Source organism: Zophobas morio, unplaced genomic scaffold, assembly GCF_036711695.1.
Source record: "Zophobas morio isolate AGI-343-1 ecotype UQ-CSIRO unplaced genomic scaffold, CSIRO_AGI_Zmor_V1 ptg000040l, whole genome shotgun sequence".
In the NCBI taxonomy this organism is placed as follows: Eukaryota; Metazoa; Arthropoda; class Insecta; order Coleoptera; family Tenebrionidae; genus Zophobas; species Zophobas morio.
In genome coordinates this window covers 3,823,939-3,842,388 of record NW_026972145.1, presented here as the reverse complement: position 1 = coordinate 3,842,388, position 18,450 = coordinate 3,823,939, and the positions used below count along the sequence as shown (strand labels likewise).

At 31.9% G+C, this 18,450-nt stretch overlaps 1 protein-coding gene across 3 annotated transcripts in view; it reads right to left on the bottom strand.

Annotated features, from left to right (window-relative positions):
- LOC135140604 (scavenger receptor class B member 1) overlaps positions 1–18,450 on the bottom strand; it is a 93,232-nt gene that overhangs the window by 27,846 nt on the left and 46,936 nt on the right. For all 3 annotated transcript variants that reach the window (XM_064071223.1, XM_064071222.1, XM_064071221.1), the window contains exons 3-4: positions 4,647–4,738; positions 4,433–4,593 (exon numbers count right to left, since the gene is read on the bottom strand). In XM_064071223.1, coding sequence (XP_063927293.1) covers positions 4,433–4,593; positions 4,647–4,738 — 253 coding nt within the window. The remainder of the gene's footprint in view (positions 1–4,432; positions 4,594–4,646; positions 4,739–18,450) is intronic.

Below are 18,450 nucleotides of genomic sequence, written 5' to 3'. Positions count from 1 at the left end.
CAAAAATTGAAACATCGAAAAATTAAAAGCAAAAAATTAAAAAAACGAAAAAATAAAAATCGAAAAAATGAAAATTTGAGAAAAGAAAAACCAAAAAGAAAAATGTAAAAAAGGATGTCATTTGCCAAAGTCAGTCTTATCTTAGCAATCACTAGCCCCGCCCACCCGCCCTCTCTTTTCTTAGAGTTTATATCATTTGTCAAAATCAATCTTATCTTATCTCGTATTCTCTCGGAATCTCCGAGTCTTTCGGATTCCTTCCAATTCTCACTCCTAAATTTTCTAGAATTCCCTAGAAGTTTCGTTTTTTGGGTTTTTGATTTCTGAATTTTCTAGAATATCTATATTTCCCAAACGTTCTAAATTTCCAAGTTTTCAGATTTTCTAGAATGTTTGAAAAATTTCAAGAAATTCCGAATTTTCAATATATCCAGATTTCATAGGCTTTCTAGACAATCAAATTTATCAGAAATTTTACGGTTAAAAAAAAATCTTTAGAATTCTAGCACTTTTAGAATCTTTAGAATTTTTAGTTAACTATAGAATTTCAGAAATTCTAAAATTCGACCGAATTTGTGGAAAGATTCCAAATGTTGTGGAAGTCCCAAATATTCTAACCCTTTTAAAGGTTTTAAGGCTTTCAAGGATGCCAAAAACTCTCTCTTTCGGATTCTTCTAGAATGTCTCGGATTTTCTCGAATTCTTTTAGATTGTCTAAGATTTTTTGCTTGTGATCACGGATTTTTTCGTGTTCTCTCCGATTCTTTTAAATTCTCTCGAAAATTTCCGAATTCTTACGAATTCTGTCGGATTCTATCTGTTTTTCTGGAATTATTTTCAAATTCTCTTCAAAAAAATATCAGAGAATGTGAAGAAAATCCGAGAAAATACGAAAAAATTTGACAGAAAATAAGAGAATTCAAGGGAAGAATTCAAGGAAATCCAAACAGAATAAAATGGATCAAAAGGGTCAAAAATTATCCAAAAAATTCGAAAGAACCTGAGGGACTCCCAGAGAATCCGAAAAAACTATAAAATCCGAAAAAATCCGAGACTCCGCAAGAGATTCAAGTGAATACAAAAACAATCGGAAAATATGTATACAATTCTCTCAAAAATCCGAAAGGATCCAGGAGATTCCGAATATGAATAATTCCGGAACAGTTCGGGAAAATATGAGAGAATACAAAAAATCCGAGAGAATCTAAGAAAATTCAAGAAAATCTGCGAGAATCCAAAAGAATACAAGAGAGTCCGAAAAAAATCCGATTGGATCTAAGATAATCCAACCAAATTCCGAAAGTATCCGAAAGAAATCGAGAAAATCCGCAAAAATTCGAAAAAATATGGAAGAAGACGAAGAAAACCGAAAAAATACCAAAAAATCACAGCGATTCAGGAGAATCCGGGAGAATACAAAAGAATCCAAAAATATCCAAGATTTGGAAGAATACGAGAGAATCGACCAAATTTCAAGAGGATCCGAAAAATCCGAAAGAATTCGAATAAGTTCTGGGAAAATCCGACAGAATCCGAAAAAGTATCAAAAAATACGAAAAAAAAACGAGAGAACACGAACAATAGAAGAAAATCCAAAAAACTCTGAGAGAATTCAAAAATCGCAAAGAATTCTTTTGCATTCTTTTGAATTTTTCCGAATTCTTTCGGATTTTTGCGCATTGTCTCGAATTCTCTCGGGTTTTTCGTATTCGTTCAAAGTCTCTCGTAATCTTGTGAATTTTCTCGAATGCACTTTTGGAATCTTCAGAATCCTAAGGGTTTTTAAGATCTTTAGAATGTTTGGGTCTTTAGGACCTTGAAGAATATGAAATTTTGGTATTCTTGGAATACTTGTAATAAGTACTTTGAATCCTTGGAATCTTTAGAAGTTTTAGCATCTCGAGAATCTCTAGAATCTCTAAAATTTCTACAAAATCTAGAATCTTTAGAATTCCCTGGATTTTTTAGATTTTCTTGCATTCTTCGGAATTTTTTAGAATCCTCTGAAATCGATTTCTATTTTTTTTTTAATGAAAATGAAAAATCCAAGAATCCAACCGAAAAAATGTAACATTTTCGAACTGAAAAATTAAAAAATACAGTAGTTGAAAAATTGGAAAATAGAACAATAAAAGATTTTGATATGTAAAAAATCGAAGCATTGAAAAATCGAAATATCTGAAATTCAAAAAATCGAAAAATTTACAAATTGACAATTCCAGAAAAGGAAAAACCGAAAAAGAAAAATGTGAAATTTGAAAAATCGAAAAATTGATAAGCCGAAAATTAGAAAAATCCAAAATTTAAAAAATCTGAAAAATTGAAAAGTAGAAAAAGTGTTGAATCAAAAATTGACAAAACAAAACATCGAAAAATTGAAAGTTCGTAAATTGAAACTTCGAAAAATTAAAAGCAAAAAATTGAAAAAACGAAAATAAAAATCGAAAAAAAATAAATTTGAGAAAAGAAAAACCGAAAAAGAAAAATGTAAAAAGATGTCATTTGCTAAAGTCAGTCTTATCTTAGCAAATACTAGCCCCGCCCACCCACCCCTTGTTTTCTTAGCCAGTATCTCATTTGCCAAAGTCAGTGTTATCTTAGCAGATACTAGCCCCGCCCACCCGCCCCCTCTTTTCTTAGAGAATATATCATTTGCCAAAATCAGTCTTATCTTGTCTCGTACTCTTTCGGAATCTCCAAGTCTTTCGGATTCCTTCCAATTCTCACTCCTAAATTTTCTAGAATTCCCTAGAAGTTTTGTTTTTAGGATTTTTTTGACTTCTGAATTTTCTAGAATATCTATATTTCCAAATGTTCTACATTTCCAAGTTTTCAGCTTTTCTAGAATGTTTGAAAAATTTCAAGAAATTCCGAATTTTCCCTATATCCAGATTTCATAGGCTTTCTAGACAATCAAATTTATCAGAAATTTTACGGTTTAAAAAAAATCTTTAGAATCCTAGCACTTTTAGAATCTTTAGAATTTTTAGTTAATTCTAGAAATTTCAGAAATTCTAAAATTCTGATCGAACTTGTGGAAAGATTTCAGAGATTTCAAAAAATTAAAAAAACCAGAGAAGCCGGCAATTTAAAAATTCTAAAAGGATTTCAGGGATTCCAAAAATTCCGAAGATTCCACAGATTCCAAATGTTTAAAAATTGGAAAGAGGATAAAAAGAGTAAAGATCTAAAAATGTTTAAAATTCTAGAGATACTGAAGCATCTAAAAATAATGAAAATCTGAAAGCTCTAAAGGTTATAGAAATTCTAGTGATTCTAGATTCTAGAGATTCTAAAGATTCCAAAGTGGTTTGAAAGATTAAAAAAGTATAAAAGCTTTCACGGATTACATACACTAGAAACTGCGAATTGTAAAGACACTTAAGATTCTAAATAAACTAAAGTTCTAATGTTCCAAATATAAAAAGGATCCAACAAAATCTTAAAAATTTTAAAAAACCTGGGGGTAATAATGATCCTAGAAATTGCAGAAATTTTAGGCTTTATAAAACTCCTAGTAATTCCCAAAGTGTTCAAAATTTTCATAGATTGGAAAGGCTCTAAAGGGTCTAAAGACTCTAAGGACTCTAAGGGGTCAAAAGCTAAAATTCTGTTTCGAATACTTGAAAGATTCTAAAGGTTCTAGAGAAATTCCAAAAGGTCAAAGATTCTAAAACTTGTAAAAATCGCGTGAACTCTTAAAATACCAAAGATTTTAAAAATTCCAAAGACTTTAAAGAAAACAAAAATCTTAAAGACCTAAAAATCGTAAAGATCGTTAAAATGAAATTTAATTTTTATAAATCATAAAAGCACTGAAGGCTTTGAACACCCTAATTATTATTTAATAAATCTTGGAGACTGTATCGATTCCAGAGATTTCAAAAATTCCAACGATTTAGACTCTTGAGATCTATAAATTTTAGAAAATCTGGAAAAATTTAGAAAGTGTGGGAAAAATGTGGTAGGCCTAGAAATCTTGAAAATATTGGAAAATGTTGAATTTCGACATTTTGGTAAAACTGGAGCCTGATAATTTTAGAAATTTTAGAAAATGTGGAGTAATTTCGACTAACACCAAAAAAATCCTGATTACACAAACTAGAAAGCTCAAAGGTCGGCTCGTGATCGACGTCTCCCAGCTTCCACTTCGCCACGAAACGCCCAGACAGCCTAATCAAAGTGAACGTATCGTGTAACAAGTGCCATTGCCTCCAGCTCTCAAACACACTTGGCAAAGAACTCCTAACCTTTGCTAGATCCTTGACAGAGACACCTGATCCCATTCATTCACCCGCGTTCCATTATTCATGGGTCGCATCGATTTCGGCGGTTTCGCGGATTTTGCAACGCGGAGGAATGCTAATGAGCTGACACTGGCATTGAAGAGCGTTCGACGTATTATAAACGTCGTTTTTTAGATTCGACTCACCTGTAGACGAACGGCCCGATCTCCTGCAGCCTGGGTTTTTCGCCTAGGTTGAGGAAGCTATCGGGGTTCGTCACGTTGAATATATAGACTTTGGTGAGTCGGAGGACGCCGGGCTTCTGCCAGTACTGGAAGCTGAGGGAGCCGTTCCAGAGTCGGAGGTTCTGGAAGAAAGTGAGTGGGTGAATGGGGATTTGAGAAATTTTTTTGTTGGTACCTTTAAGATGAGGTAGTCTACCCATGGGATGGATGATAAGATAATGCCCATTGCTAGAGTAAAGACGCCGATTAAGAGGACAGCTAGTCGACCTGCAAAACAAAAACATATTTAAATGGGGCGTTTTCTTGAATTTTCAAAAATTTTTATTTTTCACTCTTTTTTTGTTTTTAATTTTGAAAATGCCAAATTCAGGGACTTTTAGGTTGTTATAATTCCTTTTCCGAAATTTTCAAAGTTCATTTTAGGGCTTATTTAGGAAAGCTTTAAAAATTTTTAGATTTTGTGAAATTTTGGAATTTTTTTTAAAGACTGTTTAGAATTCCGAAATTTTATAGAATTCTTTAGAATGTTTGTTTTTTGGGGTTTTCTAGAATGTTTGAAATTTCAAGAAACTCAGATTATTTTCAGGTTTTCTAGGTTTTCTAGACTTTCCAGAAATTTTTAGAATCTTTAGAACATGTAGAATCAGGATGTAGGATTCATTTGGATTCTCTCGAATTTTTTCTGATTTTTCCAGATTCTTTCGCATTTTTCCGGATTCTCTTGGATCGTCTCGTTTTTTTTTTCAAATTCTATTGTATTTTTATGGATTCTTTCGTATTCTGTTCGATTTTCTCTGAATATCTCTAATTCTCCGGGATTCTCACAAATTCTTTTGGATTTTTTCACATTTTTCGAGTTTTTCTGGAATTCTCCGATTTTTTTGCATTTCCCCGACTTCTTATGAATTTTTTCGGATATTTTTTGGATTATCTCGTATTTTTCAGATTTTGTCAGAATCTCTGGGGTATATCGGAGTCTCCGGGAGTTTTTCGGATTTTTCCGGATTCTTTTGGATTGTCTCGGATATATTTTTTTATCTATTTAGTATTCTTCTCTTCCCTCGGATTTTTTTTCTTTCCGGATTTTTTTGGGTTCTTTCTAATTCTCTCGCATTTTTTCAAATTCTTCCGGATTCTCTCGACTGCTCTCGATTTTTCGTACTCTTTCAGATTTTGTCAGATTCTCTCGGAGTATATCGAAGATTTTCGGATTTTTCCGGATTCTTTTGGATTGTCTCGGATATATTTTTTTATCCACTTAGTATTCTTTCAGGTTATTCCCGATTCTTCCGGATCCCCTCGGATTTTTTTCGAATTCTCTTTGATTCTTTTGTGTTTTCCGGATTTTGTCGGATTTTCTCAGTCTCTCGAATATTTTTTAGATTCTTTCTTGTTATCTTGGATTCTTTTGGATTTTTCCGGATTCTGTCAATTTTTTTGTATACTCTCATATTTTTCCGGAGTCTTTCGAATTTTTTTGAATTTTTCCGGATTCTCTTTGATGCTTTCTAATTCTCTCGCATTCTTTCAAATTCTTCCGGATCCTCTCGACTGCTCTCGAGTTCTTTCGTATTCGTTCAGATTTTGTCGAGTTTTCTCGGAGCATATCGGAGATTTTTCCGCATTCTTTCGGATTCTCTCGAATTTTCACAAATTCTCTCGGATATTTTTCGGATTATCAGGCATTCTTTCGGATTTTTTCACATTCTTTCGGTTTTTCTCGAATTTTCTCTGTCTTTTGGGTTTTCTGGACTCTGTCGAATTCTCCCGGAGTCTCTTGAAAATTTGCGGATTTTTCAAAATTCGCTCAAATTCTCTAGTATATTTTTCGGATTACTTCGCATTTTCTCGGAAGTTTTTCGAATTCTTTCGTAGTATCTTGGATTCTTTTCGATTTTTCCAGATTCTTCTGGATTCTCTCTGATTTTCTCTAATTCTATTCAATTCATCCGGATTTTCTTGTATTCTCTCGGATTCTTTCAAATTTTCTCTGATTTTTTTGGGATTCTCTGAAATTCTTCCGGATTGTCTAGGTATCTCTGAGATATTTTTCAGACTGATTCATATTCTTGCGGGTTTTTTCGGTTTCCGTCGTATTCTTTCGGATTCTTTTCGATTTTTCAGAATTTGCTCGAATTCTGTGTGATATTCTTCATTTTAACTCGGATTCTATTGGATTTTCCGGATTCTCTAAAACTTTTTTCGAATTCTTTGGTATTCTTTTGTATTATTTCTTATTCTGTCGGATTTTCCCGCATCCTTTCAAATTTTTCGTAGTATCTGGTATTTTTTCGGATTCTATCGTATTCTGTGCGATTTTTTCTGATTGTCCCTAATTCTCTCGGATATTTTTCGGATTATCACACATTCTTTTGGATTTTTTCAAAAAATTCAAGTTTTTCTCGAATTCTATGATTTTTTCAAGATTCGTCCGAATTCGGGATATTTTTGGGATTATCTCGCATTCTCTCGATTTTTTTTTGAGATTCTTTCTTATTATCATGCATGCATTCTTTTCGGATTTTTCCGGATTCTTTTGTATTGTCTCGGATATATTTTTTTATCGACTTAATATTCTTTCAGGTTATTCCGGATTCTTCCGGATCCCCTCGGATTTTTTTCGAATTCCCTTTGATTCTTTTGTGTTTTCCGGATTTTGTCGGATTCTCTCAGGTCTCTTGAATTTTTTTCAGATTCTTTCTTGTTATCTTGGATCCTTTTGGATTTTCCCGGATTCCGTAAATTTTTTGGATACTCTCATATTTTCCGGAGTCTTTCGAATTTTTTTCAATTTTGCCGGATTCTCTTTGGTGCTTTCTAATTCTCTCCCATTCTTTCAAATTCTTCCGGATTCTCTCGGATTTTTTTCAAATTCTATGGTATTCTTTTGTATTATCTCTTATTCTCTCGGATTTTCACAAATTCTCTCGGATATTTTTCGGATTATCAGGCATTCTTTCGGATTTTTTCACATTCTTTCGGTTTTCTTGAATTCTCTCTGTCTTTTGGGTTTTCTGGACTCTGTTGAATTCTCCCGGAGTCTCTTGAAAATTTTCGGATTCTTCAAAATTCGCTCAAATTCTCTCTTTTCGGATTACTTCGCATTTTCTCGGAAGTTTTTCGAATTCTTTCGTATTATCTTGGATTCTTTTCGATTCTTTTCCAGATTCTTCTGGATTCTCTCTGCTTCTCTGTAATTCTATTCAATTCATCCGCATTTTCTTGTATTCTCTCGGATTCTTTCTAATTCTTTCAAATTTTCTCGAATTCCGTCGTATTCTTTCGGATTCTTTTCGATTTTTCAGAATTTGCTCGAATTCTGTGTGATATTCTTCATATTATCTCGGATTCTGTTGGATTTTTTGGTTTCTCTCTAGTTTTTTTTTTATTCTCTCATAATCTCCCGGAGTGATTCACATTTTTCCGGATTCTTCCGGATTCTCTACGATTCTTTCTAATTCACCCGGATTCGTTCAGATTTTTCCGGATTCTTTTGGATTGTCTGGGATATTTTTGGATTATCTCGTATTCCTTCGGTTATTCCAGATTCTCTTGGATTCTTTCGGATTTCTTCAAATTCCTCGTAAACTATCGTATTTTTTCGGATTCTTTCGTATTCTGTCCGATTTTCTCTGATTCTCTCTTATTCTCTCGGATTTTCACAAATTCTCTTTGCATATTGTTCTTGGGGTTTTTGAGTTATCTTGGATTCTCCCAGGTTTTTCCGAATTCTCTCATATTCTCTGGAAATCTATTGGGTTTTCCGGACTCTGTCGATTCTCTCGGAGTATCTTGAAGTCTTTCTTTCGGATTATTCTGGATTCTCTGTGATTCTCTCGGCTATTTTTCGGATTATCTTTTATTCTTTCGGATTCTTTGGAATGTTTTTGAAATATTCCATGATTTTTTGAGACTGTTTCAAATTCTTACGAGTTCTTTTTTAGCCCCCTCGACTCGGATTCTGCCGAATTTTCGGATATTTTTCGGATTATTTTGTATTCTCTTGGATTCTCTCACATTCTTCCCAATTTTCTAGAAGTATCTGTGATTTATTTCGGATTTTCCCTTATTGTCCTCGATTCTTTCGGATATTTTTCAGATTATCTTATATTCTTGAAATTCTCTCACATTCTTCCGAATTTTATGGAATTCAATGGAATATATTTTGTATTGTATTCTCTCCGAATTCTCTTGAACTTTTGCTTTTTGAAATTTTTAGGATGTAAGGTTCCCAAGTTTTTAGCTTTTCTAGAGGTTTGAAATTTCAAGAAATTCAGAATTTTTAATACTTTCAGATTTTATAGATTTTCCATTTTTAGGGTTTAAAAAAATCTTTAGAATTTTAGTACTTTTAGAATGTTTAGAATGTTTAGGGTTTTTAAAATCTTTAGAATCTTTGGGATCTTTAGAAACTTGAAATATTGGAATTCTTGCAATACACTAATCCTTTCAATCTTTAGAACCTTTAGTATCTTTAGAAACTTTAGAATCTTTGCGATCTTTGGGATCAATGGAATCCTTTGTATCTTTAGGGTCTTTAGGGTCTTTCGAATCTTTCGGATCTTTAGAATCTATAGGATCTCTAGGATCTCTATAATATCTAAAATCTCTAGAATCTCTAGAAACTCTAGGATCTCTAGGATCTCTAGGATCTCTAGGACCTCTAGGATCTCTAGGAACTCTAAGACCTCTAAGTCCTCTAGGATCTCTAAGACCTCTAGGATCTCTAGAATCTCTAGGATCTTTAGAATTTCTAGAAACTCTAGAATCTCTAGAGATTCTAGAAACTCTAGAATCTCTAGAGATTCTAGAAACTCTAGAATCTCTAGAATCTTAATATCTTTAGAACCGCTGGAATCGCACGACTGTAGAATTTGTACAATTTCGGGAATCACTGGACTCTCTAAAATCTCTAGAATTTATAGAATTACTAGAACATCTGAAGTCTTTATAATATCTGTAAATGAAAAAATGTATGCAGTTTCTTGAATCTCTGGAATCTTTGTAATTTTTTAAACTTTTGTGGGGTCTTTAAGGTCTCAAAAGTCTCTTTGGAATCTGGAGAATTTCCAAAATCTCTGGATTTACTGAAGTCTTCGAAATCTTCGTAAAACTTGCAATTCTTGGTGGCTTTAGAATTTGTGGAATCTGTGAAATTTCGAGAATTTTTCAAATTTTAACTCACCAGATTTTTTTTCAATAATAATTGGGAACTGCTGGAATCTTTGGAATTCTCGTAGTCCTTTGTGACGGTTTTAATCTTTGAAACGATAACTTAAAATTTTGTGGAATTTTTGAAATTTCTGGATTTTTGAAAATTTCCTGAAAATTTTCGAAGTTTTTAAGATGTATGGAAATTTCAAACTTCTTAATAGTTTCAGACTCTCCTAATTTTCCGAAGTCTTTTTGTAAACCGTCGAAATTCTGAAAGTTCTAAAACTAGAAACTAGAATCCTTTAAATGCCCAAAAAATTTTTAAAACCACAAAGTTAAAGTGTTCCAACTTTTACAAATATTTGGAATTTTCAAAATATCAAACAAATAGAATAAAAAAAATCTTGTGACTAAAACGTCAACATTATCATTGACGTTCGCAAACGATTAAGACAACCTGTCATAAAATTACCCCAAAAAACTATAAACACGTCAATCCACAAAATCTAATTTTAAATTCTATCCTATTTACGACAACAACATAAAAACTACACTTTCCAAGTCCACACCTCGATTTTGCTTAATTAGCTATATTCAAAATTTTCCATATTTGCAGCGCTTTTTTCTACATTGTTGGCTCATTCGCGGAAATTTATTCATCTAATTTTTCAAGGCTAAGTCAGCTGAAATTAAGAAGCAAACTAATCAAGAACAAGTTTGTCAAGATTTTAAACCTCTTTATTATTAATTTGATTATCTTAGTAACCATTTACTGTAATAATTATGTTAATACGTAATACGTAATAAATCACGTGTAAAAATAAGAAACAAATCTGGATCTGCGTGTTAATTTGCGACAAACATCGGTTTGTTTTTCTACTTTATAACGTAATTGCTTGATTAAAATAGATTCGTTAATTATTCTAATCGGAATTTGTTGCATAATGATGCAGTGTGGCTTCAGAATTTGCCAAAAATGTTGTTTGTAATAAGTTTAATGAAAAAAAAATCTTCTTGGTCAGTTGGTCAATAAAATTAGCGCGAAGCGATTTCTTCGCAATTATCGTTATTAAACTGAAAGCTAAACCATAACTATTTACAAATTCCTGGAATAAATCGGAGTACGTTGCGGTAAACGGACAATATGAAAGCGGACTGGAAATTATATATTTTGTTTGGAATAACGTTCACACTAATTTATTGTAATGATAATAATTCTAGTGGACTATAAATGTTGTCATTTAATATTTTGTTTGAATGTTATTTTTGATCTCAATGAAGTTTAAAATAAGCTTTTTCGTTATTGATTAAAATACGTCCAAATCGGTTTCCGGAAATTCTAACAAAATTACGATTTAATGCTTTTTTTAAAGCATTTCTTCAAATGACCTTAACCGAGCAAACTTGAACTATAGTTTTAAAGCGTTCAAGTACATTGTTTATTTGTTTGTTTGTGTGTTTGTTTGTTAAATGACCGAAAAAATGCAAATATTTGCTCCATTTATTTTTTTGAGAGAAAACGTAATTTTTTTGAGCCTTCAAATTTTTCAGAATTTTTAGAAACGTCAGAATTTCCAGAATTTCCAGGATCTTTGAAATTCTGGAACATTCAGAATTTTTGAAATTTTTGGAATTTCAGGAATCTTTAAAATCTTCAGAATTTAAAATATTCCCAAACTTTAGAATGTTTTGAGCGTTTAGAACCTCAAATTTCGGACTGTCCTGAATTTTTGGAATTTCTGGAACCTCGAGAACCTTTGATTTAATTTTTTTTTAGAATTTAGCACCTTTAGTATCTTGAGAAATTTTAGAATATGGAATCTCTAGAAACTCGGAATATCTGGAACCTTAGGTTTTTTTCAGAATCTTCAGCCTTCGAAATCCTCAGAATTTTCAGAATCTATACGATTTCCAGAATCTTTGATTTTTCGGGATCTTTAGAATCTCTAGTCTTGGAATATCCGGAAGTTTTGGAATTTCTGGAACCTTCGAAATCTTCAGAAATTTTAGAATCTTTAGAATTTCTGGAATCCCCAGTATTCAATTATTCGGAATTTCTAGAACGTTTGAAATCTTTATAATTTTCAGAATCTTCTGGATCTTTAGAATCTTCAGAAGCTTTCGACACTTTAGAATCTCTGAAATTTCGAATTTCAAAATTTCCGGAATTTTTGGAAATTTTGGAACCTTTATAATCTTTAGAATTTTTTGAATCTTTATAACCTTTGAAATCTTTGGAATTTGGAAATTTCAAAATTTCCAGAATTTTTGGAAACTTTGGACTATTTATAATCTTTACAATCTTTTGATCTTTAGAACTATTGGAATCTTTGGAACCTTGAGAATCTTTGGAATTTTGGAATTTCGAAAACCGAAATGTTCACAATCTCTCTCATCTTTCGAATTTTTCGATTCATTAAAATCTCTATTCTCGGAATATCCTGAATTTTTGGAATTCATTAAATACCTAGAGCCTTTTGGAATCTTTGAATCTTTATATTCTTACCAATCTTCTAAATCTGAAGTTTTCGTATTTTTTGGAATCTACACTCATTTTACAATCTTTAGAATTTCCGGAATCTCTAGTCTTGGAATATTCCGAATTTTGAAATTTCTGCAATGTCAGGAATTTCTAGAACTCTTGAAATTCTTGTAATCTTCAGAATCTTCAAAGCATTCTGAATCTTCGGAATCTTCAGTCTTCAGAATTGTCAGAATCTATGGCATCTTCAGAATTTTCGGAATGTTCAGATTCTTCAGATTCTCCAGAATCTTGGCATGTCCGGAATTTTTGAAATTTCCGGAATTTCAAGAATTTCGGTATAGAATTTTCGGAATCCTTATAATCTCTCAGGTTTCTTTAGAGTCTTCAGGCTTCGAAATACTCAGAATTTTCAGAATCTTTGCAATTTTTCGGAATTTTTAGAATCTCTAGAATATCCAGAATTTTTGTAATTTCTGGAACTTTTGGAATCTTTAGAAATGTTCGAATTTTTAGAATTTCTGGAATCTCCAGTATCGAAATATCAGAAATTTTTGAAGTTTCTGGAATCTCTAGAATCTTTGAAATCTTTATAATGTTTAGAATTTGGGAATCTTCAAAAATTTTCGAAACTTTAGAATTTCTGGACTCAAAAAGTCTACGAATATCCGCAATTTTTGGAATTTATGGAATTTCTAGAGTCTCGGGAAATCTGGAATTTTTAAAATTTCCGAATTTTTTGGAAATTTTGGAATCTTTGAAATTCAGAATCTTCTTAATCTTTCAAATTTTTTGAATCATTAGAATCTCTATTCTCGGAATATCCGGAATTTTTTGAATTTCTAGAACCTTTGGAGTCTTTGAAATCTTTGGAATCTTTGAAATCTTTAAAATCTTCATAGTTACAATCTTCTGAATCTGAAGTTTTCTGATTTTTTTGGAATTTACAGAAACCTTAAAATCCTCACAATTTCCAGAACCTTCAGAAATTTTGGAATTTTTCGGAATCTTTGGAATTTCTACTCTCGGAATATCCCCAATTTTTGGAATTTCTGGAAATTCTAGAGTCTGGGGAAACCTGGAATTTTTAAAATTTCCGGAATTTTTTGAAATTTTGGAATCTTTGAAATTGAGAAGCTTCATTATCTTTCGAATTTTTTAGATCATTAGAATCTGTATTCTCGGAATATCGGGAATTTTTGGAATTTCTAGAATTTTTAGTGTTTGAAATCTTTGAAATCTTTAAAATCTTTATAGTTACAATCTTCTGAATCTGAAGTTTATTCGGAGTTTTTTAAATTTACAGAAACGTTAAAATCTTCAGTTTCCAGAACTTTTGGAATTTTTCGGAATCTTTAGAATCTCTATTCTCGGAATATCCGGAATTTTTGGAATTCTTAGAACCTTTTGAGTCTTTGAAAGCTTTGGAATCTTTGAAATCTTTAAAATCTTTACAATCATCTGTTCAGTTTGCGAATTTTTTGGAATTTACAAAAACCTTAACATCTTCACAATTTCTAAAATCTTCAGAAATTTTAATTTTTGGAATCTTTAGAAACGTTCGAATCTCTAGAATTTCTGAAATCTCTAGTATCGAAATATCTGGATTTTTTTTAATTTCTGGAATCTCTAGAACCTTTGAAATCTTTGTAATGTTCAGAATCTTCAAAAGCTTTCGAAACTTTAGAATTTCAGGAATCTCAAGTCTAGGAATATCAGCAATGTTTGGAATTTCTGCAATTTCTGGAGACTACGAAAACCTGGAATCTTTAAAATTCCCGAAATTTTTAGAAATTTTTGATTCTTTATAAATTTTAGAAATTTCGGAATCTTCAAATCTCCAGAATTTTCAAAATTTTTCGAATTGTTAAAAATCCTAGAATTTCTGAAAATTTTGGAACCTTGAAAATTCAGAATCTTTCTATTCTTATTAATCTTTTGAATGTTTTGAATCATTAGAATCTCTGTTCTCAAATTATCCGGAATTTTTGAAATTTCTAGAAACTTTGGAGGCTTCGAAATCTTTGGAATCTTTGAAATCTTTAAAATCTTCATAGTTACAATCTTCTGAATCTGAAGAACCTTCAAAAATTTTGCAATTTTTCGGAATCTTTAGAATCTCTAGTCTCGAAAGATGTGGAATTTTTTCAATTTCTGTAACCTTTGGAATCTTTAGAAACGTTCGAATCTTTAAAATTTCTGGATTCTCCAGTATCGAAATATCCGGATTTTTTTTTAATTTCTGGAATTTCTAGAAGTTTTGAAATCTTTATGATGTTTAGAATCTTCGGAATCTTCAGAAATTTTCGAAACTTTATAATTTCTGGAATCTGAAAACTCCAGGAATGTCCGCAATTTTTGGAATTTCTGGAATCTCCAGACTCTGGGAAAACCTGGAATTTTTAAAATTTCCGAAATTTTTGGAAATTTTGGAATCTATAATTTTTAGAAATTTCAGAATCTTCAAATCTCCAGAATTTCCAAAATTTTGCAAATCTTGAGAAATCCTAGAATTTCTGGAAATTTTGGAATCTTTCTAATTCAGAATCTTTCTAATCTTCTCCATCTTTTGGAGTCTTTGAAATCCTTGTAATCTTCAGAAAATTCAAAGTAATCAGAATCTTCATAATTTTCAGAATCTTCAAAATCTCTAGTGTCGGAATGTTGGGAATTTTTGGAATTTCTAGAATCTCTAGAGTCTCGGAATATCTAGAATTTTTGAAATTTCTCGAACCTTGAAATCATAATCTTCGGAATCTTCACTCTTCAGATTTTTGCAATCTTCAGCTTTGAAATATTCAAAATCTTCAGAACCTTGAAAATCTTTAAAATCTTTAAACTTGTCAGAACCGTCAGAATTTTCAGAAACTCCAGAATTTTTAGTATCTTTCGAATCTTTAGAATACCTAGAATCGCTAGAATCTTTGTAATCTTTTGAATCTTTTCTTCATTTTTCGAAATATTCTTTGGAATATTTAGAATCTCTAGATCTCGCAATATCCGGAATCTTTGGAATTTCTGGAATCTCTAGTTTCAGAATATACGGAATTCTCGAAATTTCTGGATTCTCTGGAATCAACAGAATTTCCAGAATCTTCAGAACCTCCAGTCTCAGAATGTCCGAAATTTTTGGAATTTCTGAAATTTCTAGAATCTTTGAATACCTGGAATATTTGAAATTTTTGTAATTGCTGTAACCTTGTAATTATAAGAATCTTTAGAACCTTTGGAATATTCAGTCTTCAGATTTTTTGCAACTCTCAGCTATGAAATACTCAGAATCTTCAGAAATTTCTGAATCTTCAGAAACTTCTGAATCTGCAGTATCTTTCGCATCTTTAGAATACCTTGAATCTATGAAACCTTTGGAGCTTTCAAATCTTTTGAATCTTTACATTCTTCAGAATCTTGGGGAATATTCAAAGTTTTCATTTTAATATTTTCATTCAGAATCTTGACAATCTTTATATTTTCTGAGAAGTCTGGGTATATATTTTTGGAATTTCTGGAAGCTTTGAAATTTCCGAAACCTCTAAAATTTTTGAAATATTTAAATTTAAGTTGCAAAATTTGGTTTGACAATTTTATTTTTTTTACCAAAACCTACACGCTCAATTTAAAATAGACCACCAAAAGCGTGCTATTTTAAAACATTTAAGTCGGACTTACTTGAAGAATGCTGAAATGAGGTCACCACATTTGACAATAACCCGATAACTTTAGATCTAGACGGCATTCTTAAAAAAATCACAACCATCAGTCCAGCAATTTCAGATACAATCTATCCAATAAAATCGCCAATCGACGACACCCAGACGCGCCAAATAACGCCAAAATGCCATAATTCGTCAAAAAAAACGTCTTTTTATAGTTCAATAACAACTTAACACCCAAACAAAATTAACAACAATATATTTGAAATTATATTTAATTTAAAACTTGTTTGTTTCCTGTCGACTCAATAAAATAGAAATAAAAGTTCGGTCTTTAAAATTTCTGGAAACTTACTAAACAATAACAACACGACAATAAAACCGATATAAGTGACATTAGAATAAAATCATTAAGTCAAAACAAACGTCATTAGATTATCGCAAAACCGCTAAGGTCGGTTTATCACAAATAAGGAAATTCTGGTTAAAAAAAACCTTGTAAAAACACAAACAGGATATGACGTTGGTACGACTGAGTCGAAAGAGCGTGGGACACTCTATATATTTTTTTATTTATTTATTTTTTTTTTGTTGAAAATTGCGGTGCTTCAAGTTTTGGTGATTGCATCAGGTGTTCTAATATTAATTATTATCGGAGATGAATGTCCTCCGGCGGTCCTGTTTAGTGGCCAGCGCGCTCTCCAGACTCGAGTTCAACAGACCTCTTACCTTCACAGCGACTTATTAAAGACGAGTGCTTTGTATTAGACACGTTGTTTGTTTACTGAAGCCTTGTCAAACCGTGATATTTGCCTAGGTTCCGCTTGATCAACAAACAAAAGTCTCCCAGAGATGATTCGCTTATAATTTTAATAGTATTAATAATAATAAGTGACCACAGACAAACCACTAAACCCAAAATAAGAAACCTTAAGTCATTAACCTCGCAACTGCTCTCCAGAAAGCGCAAAAGCGATGCATAATTTTCATCTCATGTAACACATGATGCACTTTCACTCCCATTGCACAAACTCGGCCAATCAGTGTCCTTGAACACTCTTTCCTCTACCTCGCCTCAAACTTTCCAACGAACAATTCGGCGCAGACTGAGACAATGTTAAATTTGCCGGATTTGTCTACGATAGAAATGAAGCATCGAGAGCTCTTGGGCAATCTTCCGGATCGCTCGGAATCGGTTAGCATTGCCCAAGAGGTTGTTGGTCTTAGCAGTGACCTTTTTGGGTTTGGTAATGCGCTGTGAAGCAGAAGCGCGTCGAATTGGGTTCTTTGGATGGTGTTGTGCGATTTTGGGAAAAAATCGGCTCGCAGGATTGGGAAAGGTTTGATGTGTAAATGTTAAAATACTTATCGCTGTCGGATGGAGGTAAAGAGGTTTGGGTTTCGGATTGGGTAATGGATTTTTCTGGCGGAGTGAAAGGGGGTTTGCGGCTTCGTGGGTTCGATTTGGTTTGGGTTTGAATGAAGCGAGGAAGTGTGGAGAATCTGGGTTTGGGGAAATGGTGAGGTGTCGACATTTAGATCGCGTGGGATTGTAAAATTTCTTTAAAGGAATTCAGTGCTTTAGTAGATAGATTTTGGAAAATAGTGTCTCAAAGTTCTTTGAAATTAAAAAAAAATACTCTAAAATATTTTTTCTTCCAAAAATACCGAAAATTACTTTTTTTTATAATTAATAATAATAAATAATCTTTAATTCTTTGGATTCGAATATTTGAAAATCGAGTCCTTAGAGTCATTAGATTTTTCAGAATTTTTAGAAATCTCCAGAATCATCAAAAACTTTGAAATCTTCATTCTTCGAAACATTCAAAATTTTCAGAAACTTTAGGATCTTTAGAATTTTTAGGATCTTCAGAATCTTTAAGCTCTTCAAAATCTTCAAATCCTTTAGAAACTTTAGATTTTTAAAATCTTTAGAATATTCAGGGTTGTGAAAATCTTCAGAATCTTTCAAATCTTAGAAATCTTTATGATCTTAAGGGATTTTCAAAGTTTTCAATTTTTTTCAAATCTTCTGTTTTCGAACTATTCAGAATCTTCAAACTCTTTAGAATCTCTATAAACATTAGAGTCTTCAGAATCCTTGGGATTTTTAGAATCTTTAGAATTTTTAGAATCGTTAACATCTTTCTAATCCCGGAATATCCGGAATCTTTAGAATTTCTAGAATATCCAAAGTCTCCGAACGTCTGGAACTTTTGAGATCTTTATAATCTTCAGATTTTTCCGAATATCCAAAATTTTCACAATCTCTAGAGCGTTCAAAATCTTTAAAATCTCTGAAATCTATAGTTTCGGAATATCACGAATTTTTGAAATTTCTGGAATTTATGGAATCGGTGAAATCTTTATTATCTTCAGAACGTTTGGAATTTTCTTTCAGGCTTCAAATTTCTTGGAATCTTCTGTCTTTGAAATATTCAGAGTCTTGGAAATCCTCACAATCTTTAGAATCTATGTCTAGAGTCTCGGAATATTCGGAATCTTTCAAATCTTAGAAATCTTTATGATCTTTAGAATCTCCGGAATCTTCAAAGTTGTCAAATTTTTTAGGATCCTCTGTCTTAAAACTGTTGAGAATCTTCAGACTCTTCAGAATCGTTAGAATTTTTAAAATCTTTAGAAGTTTTAGGATCGTTAAAATCTTTCTAATACCGAAATATCCAGAA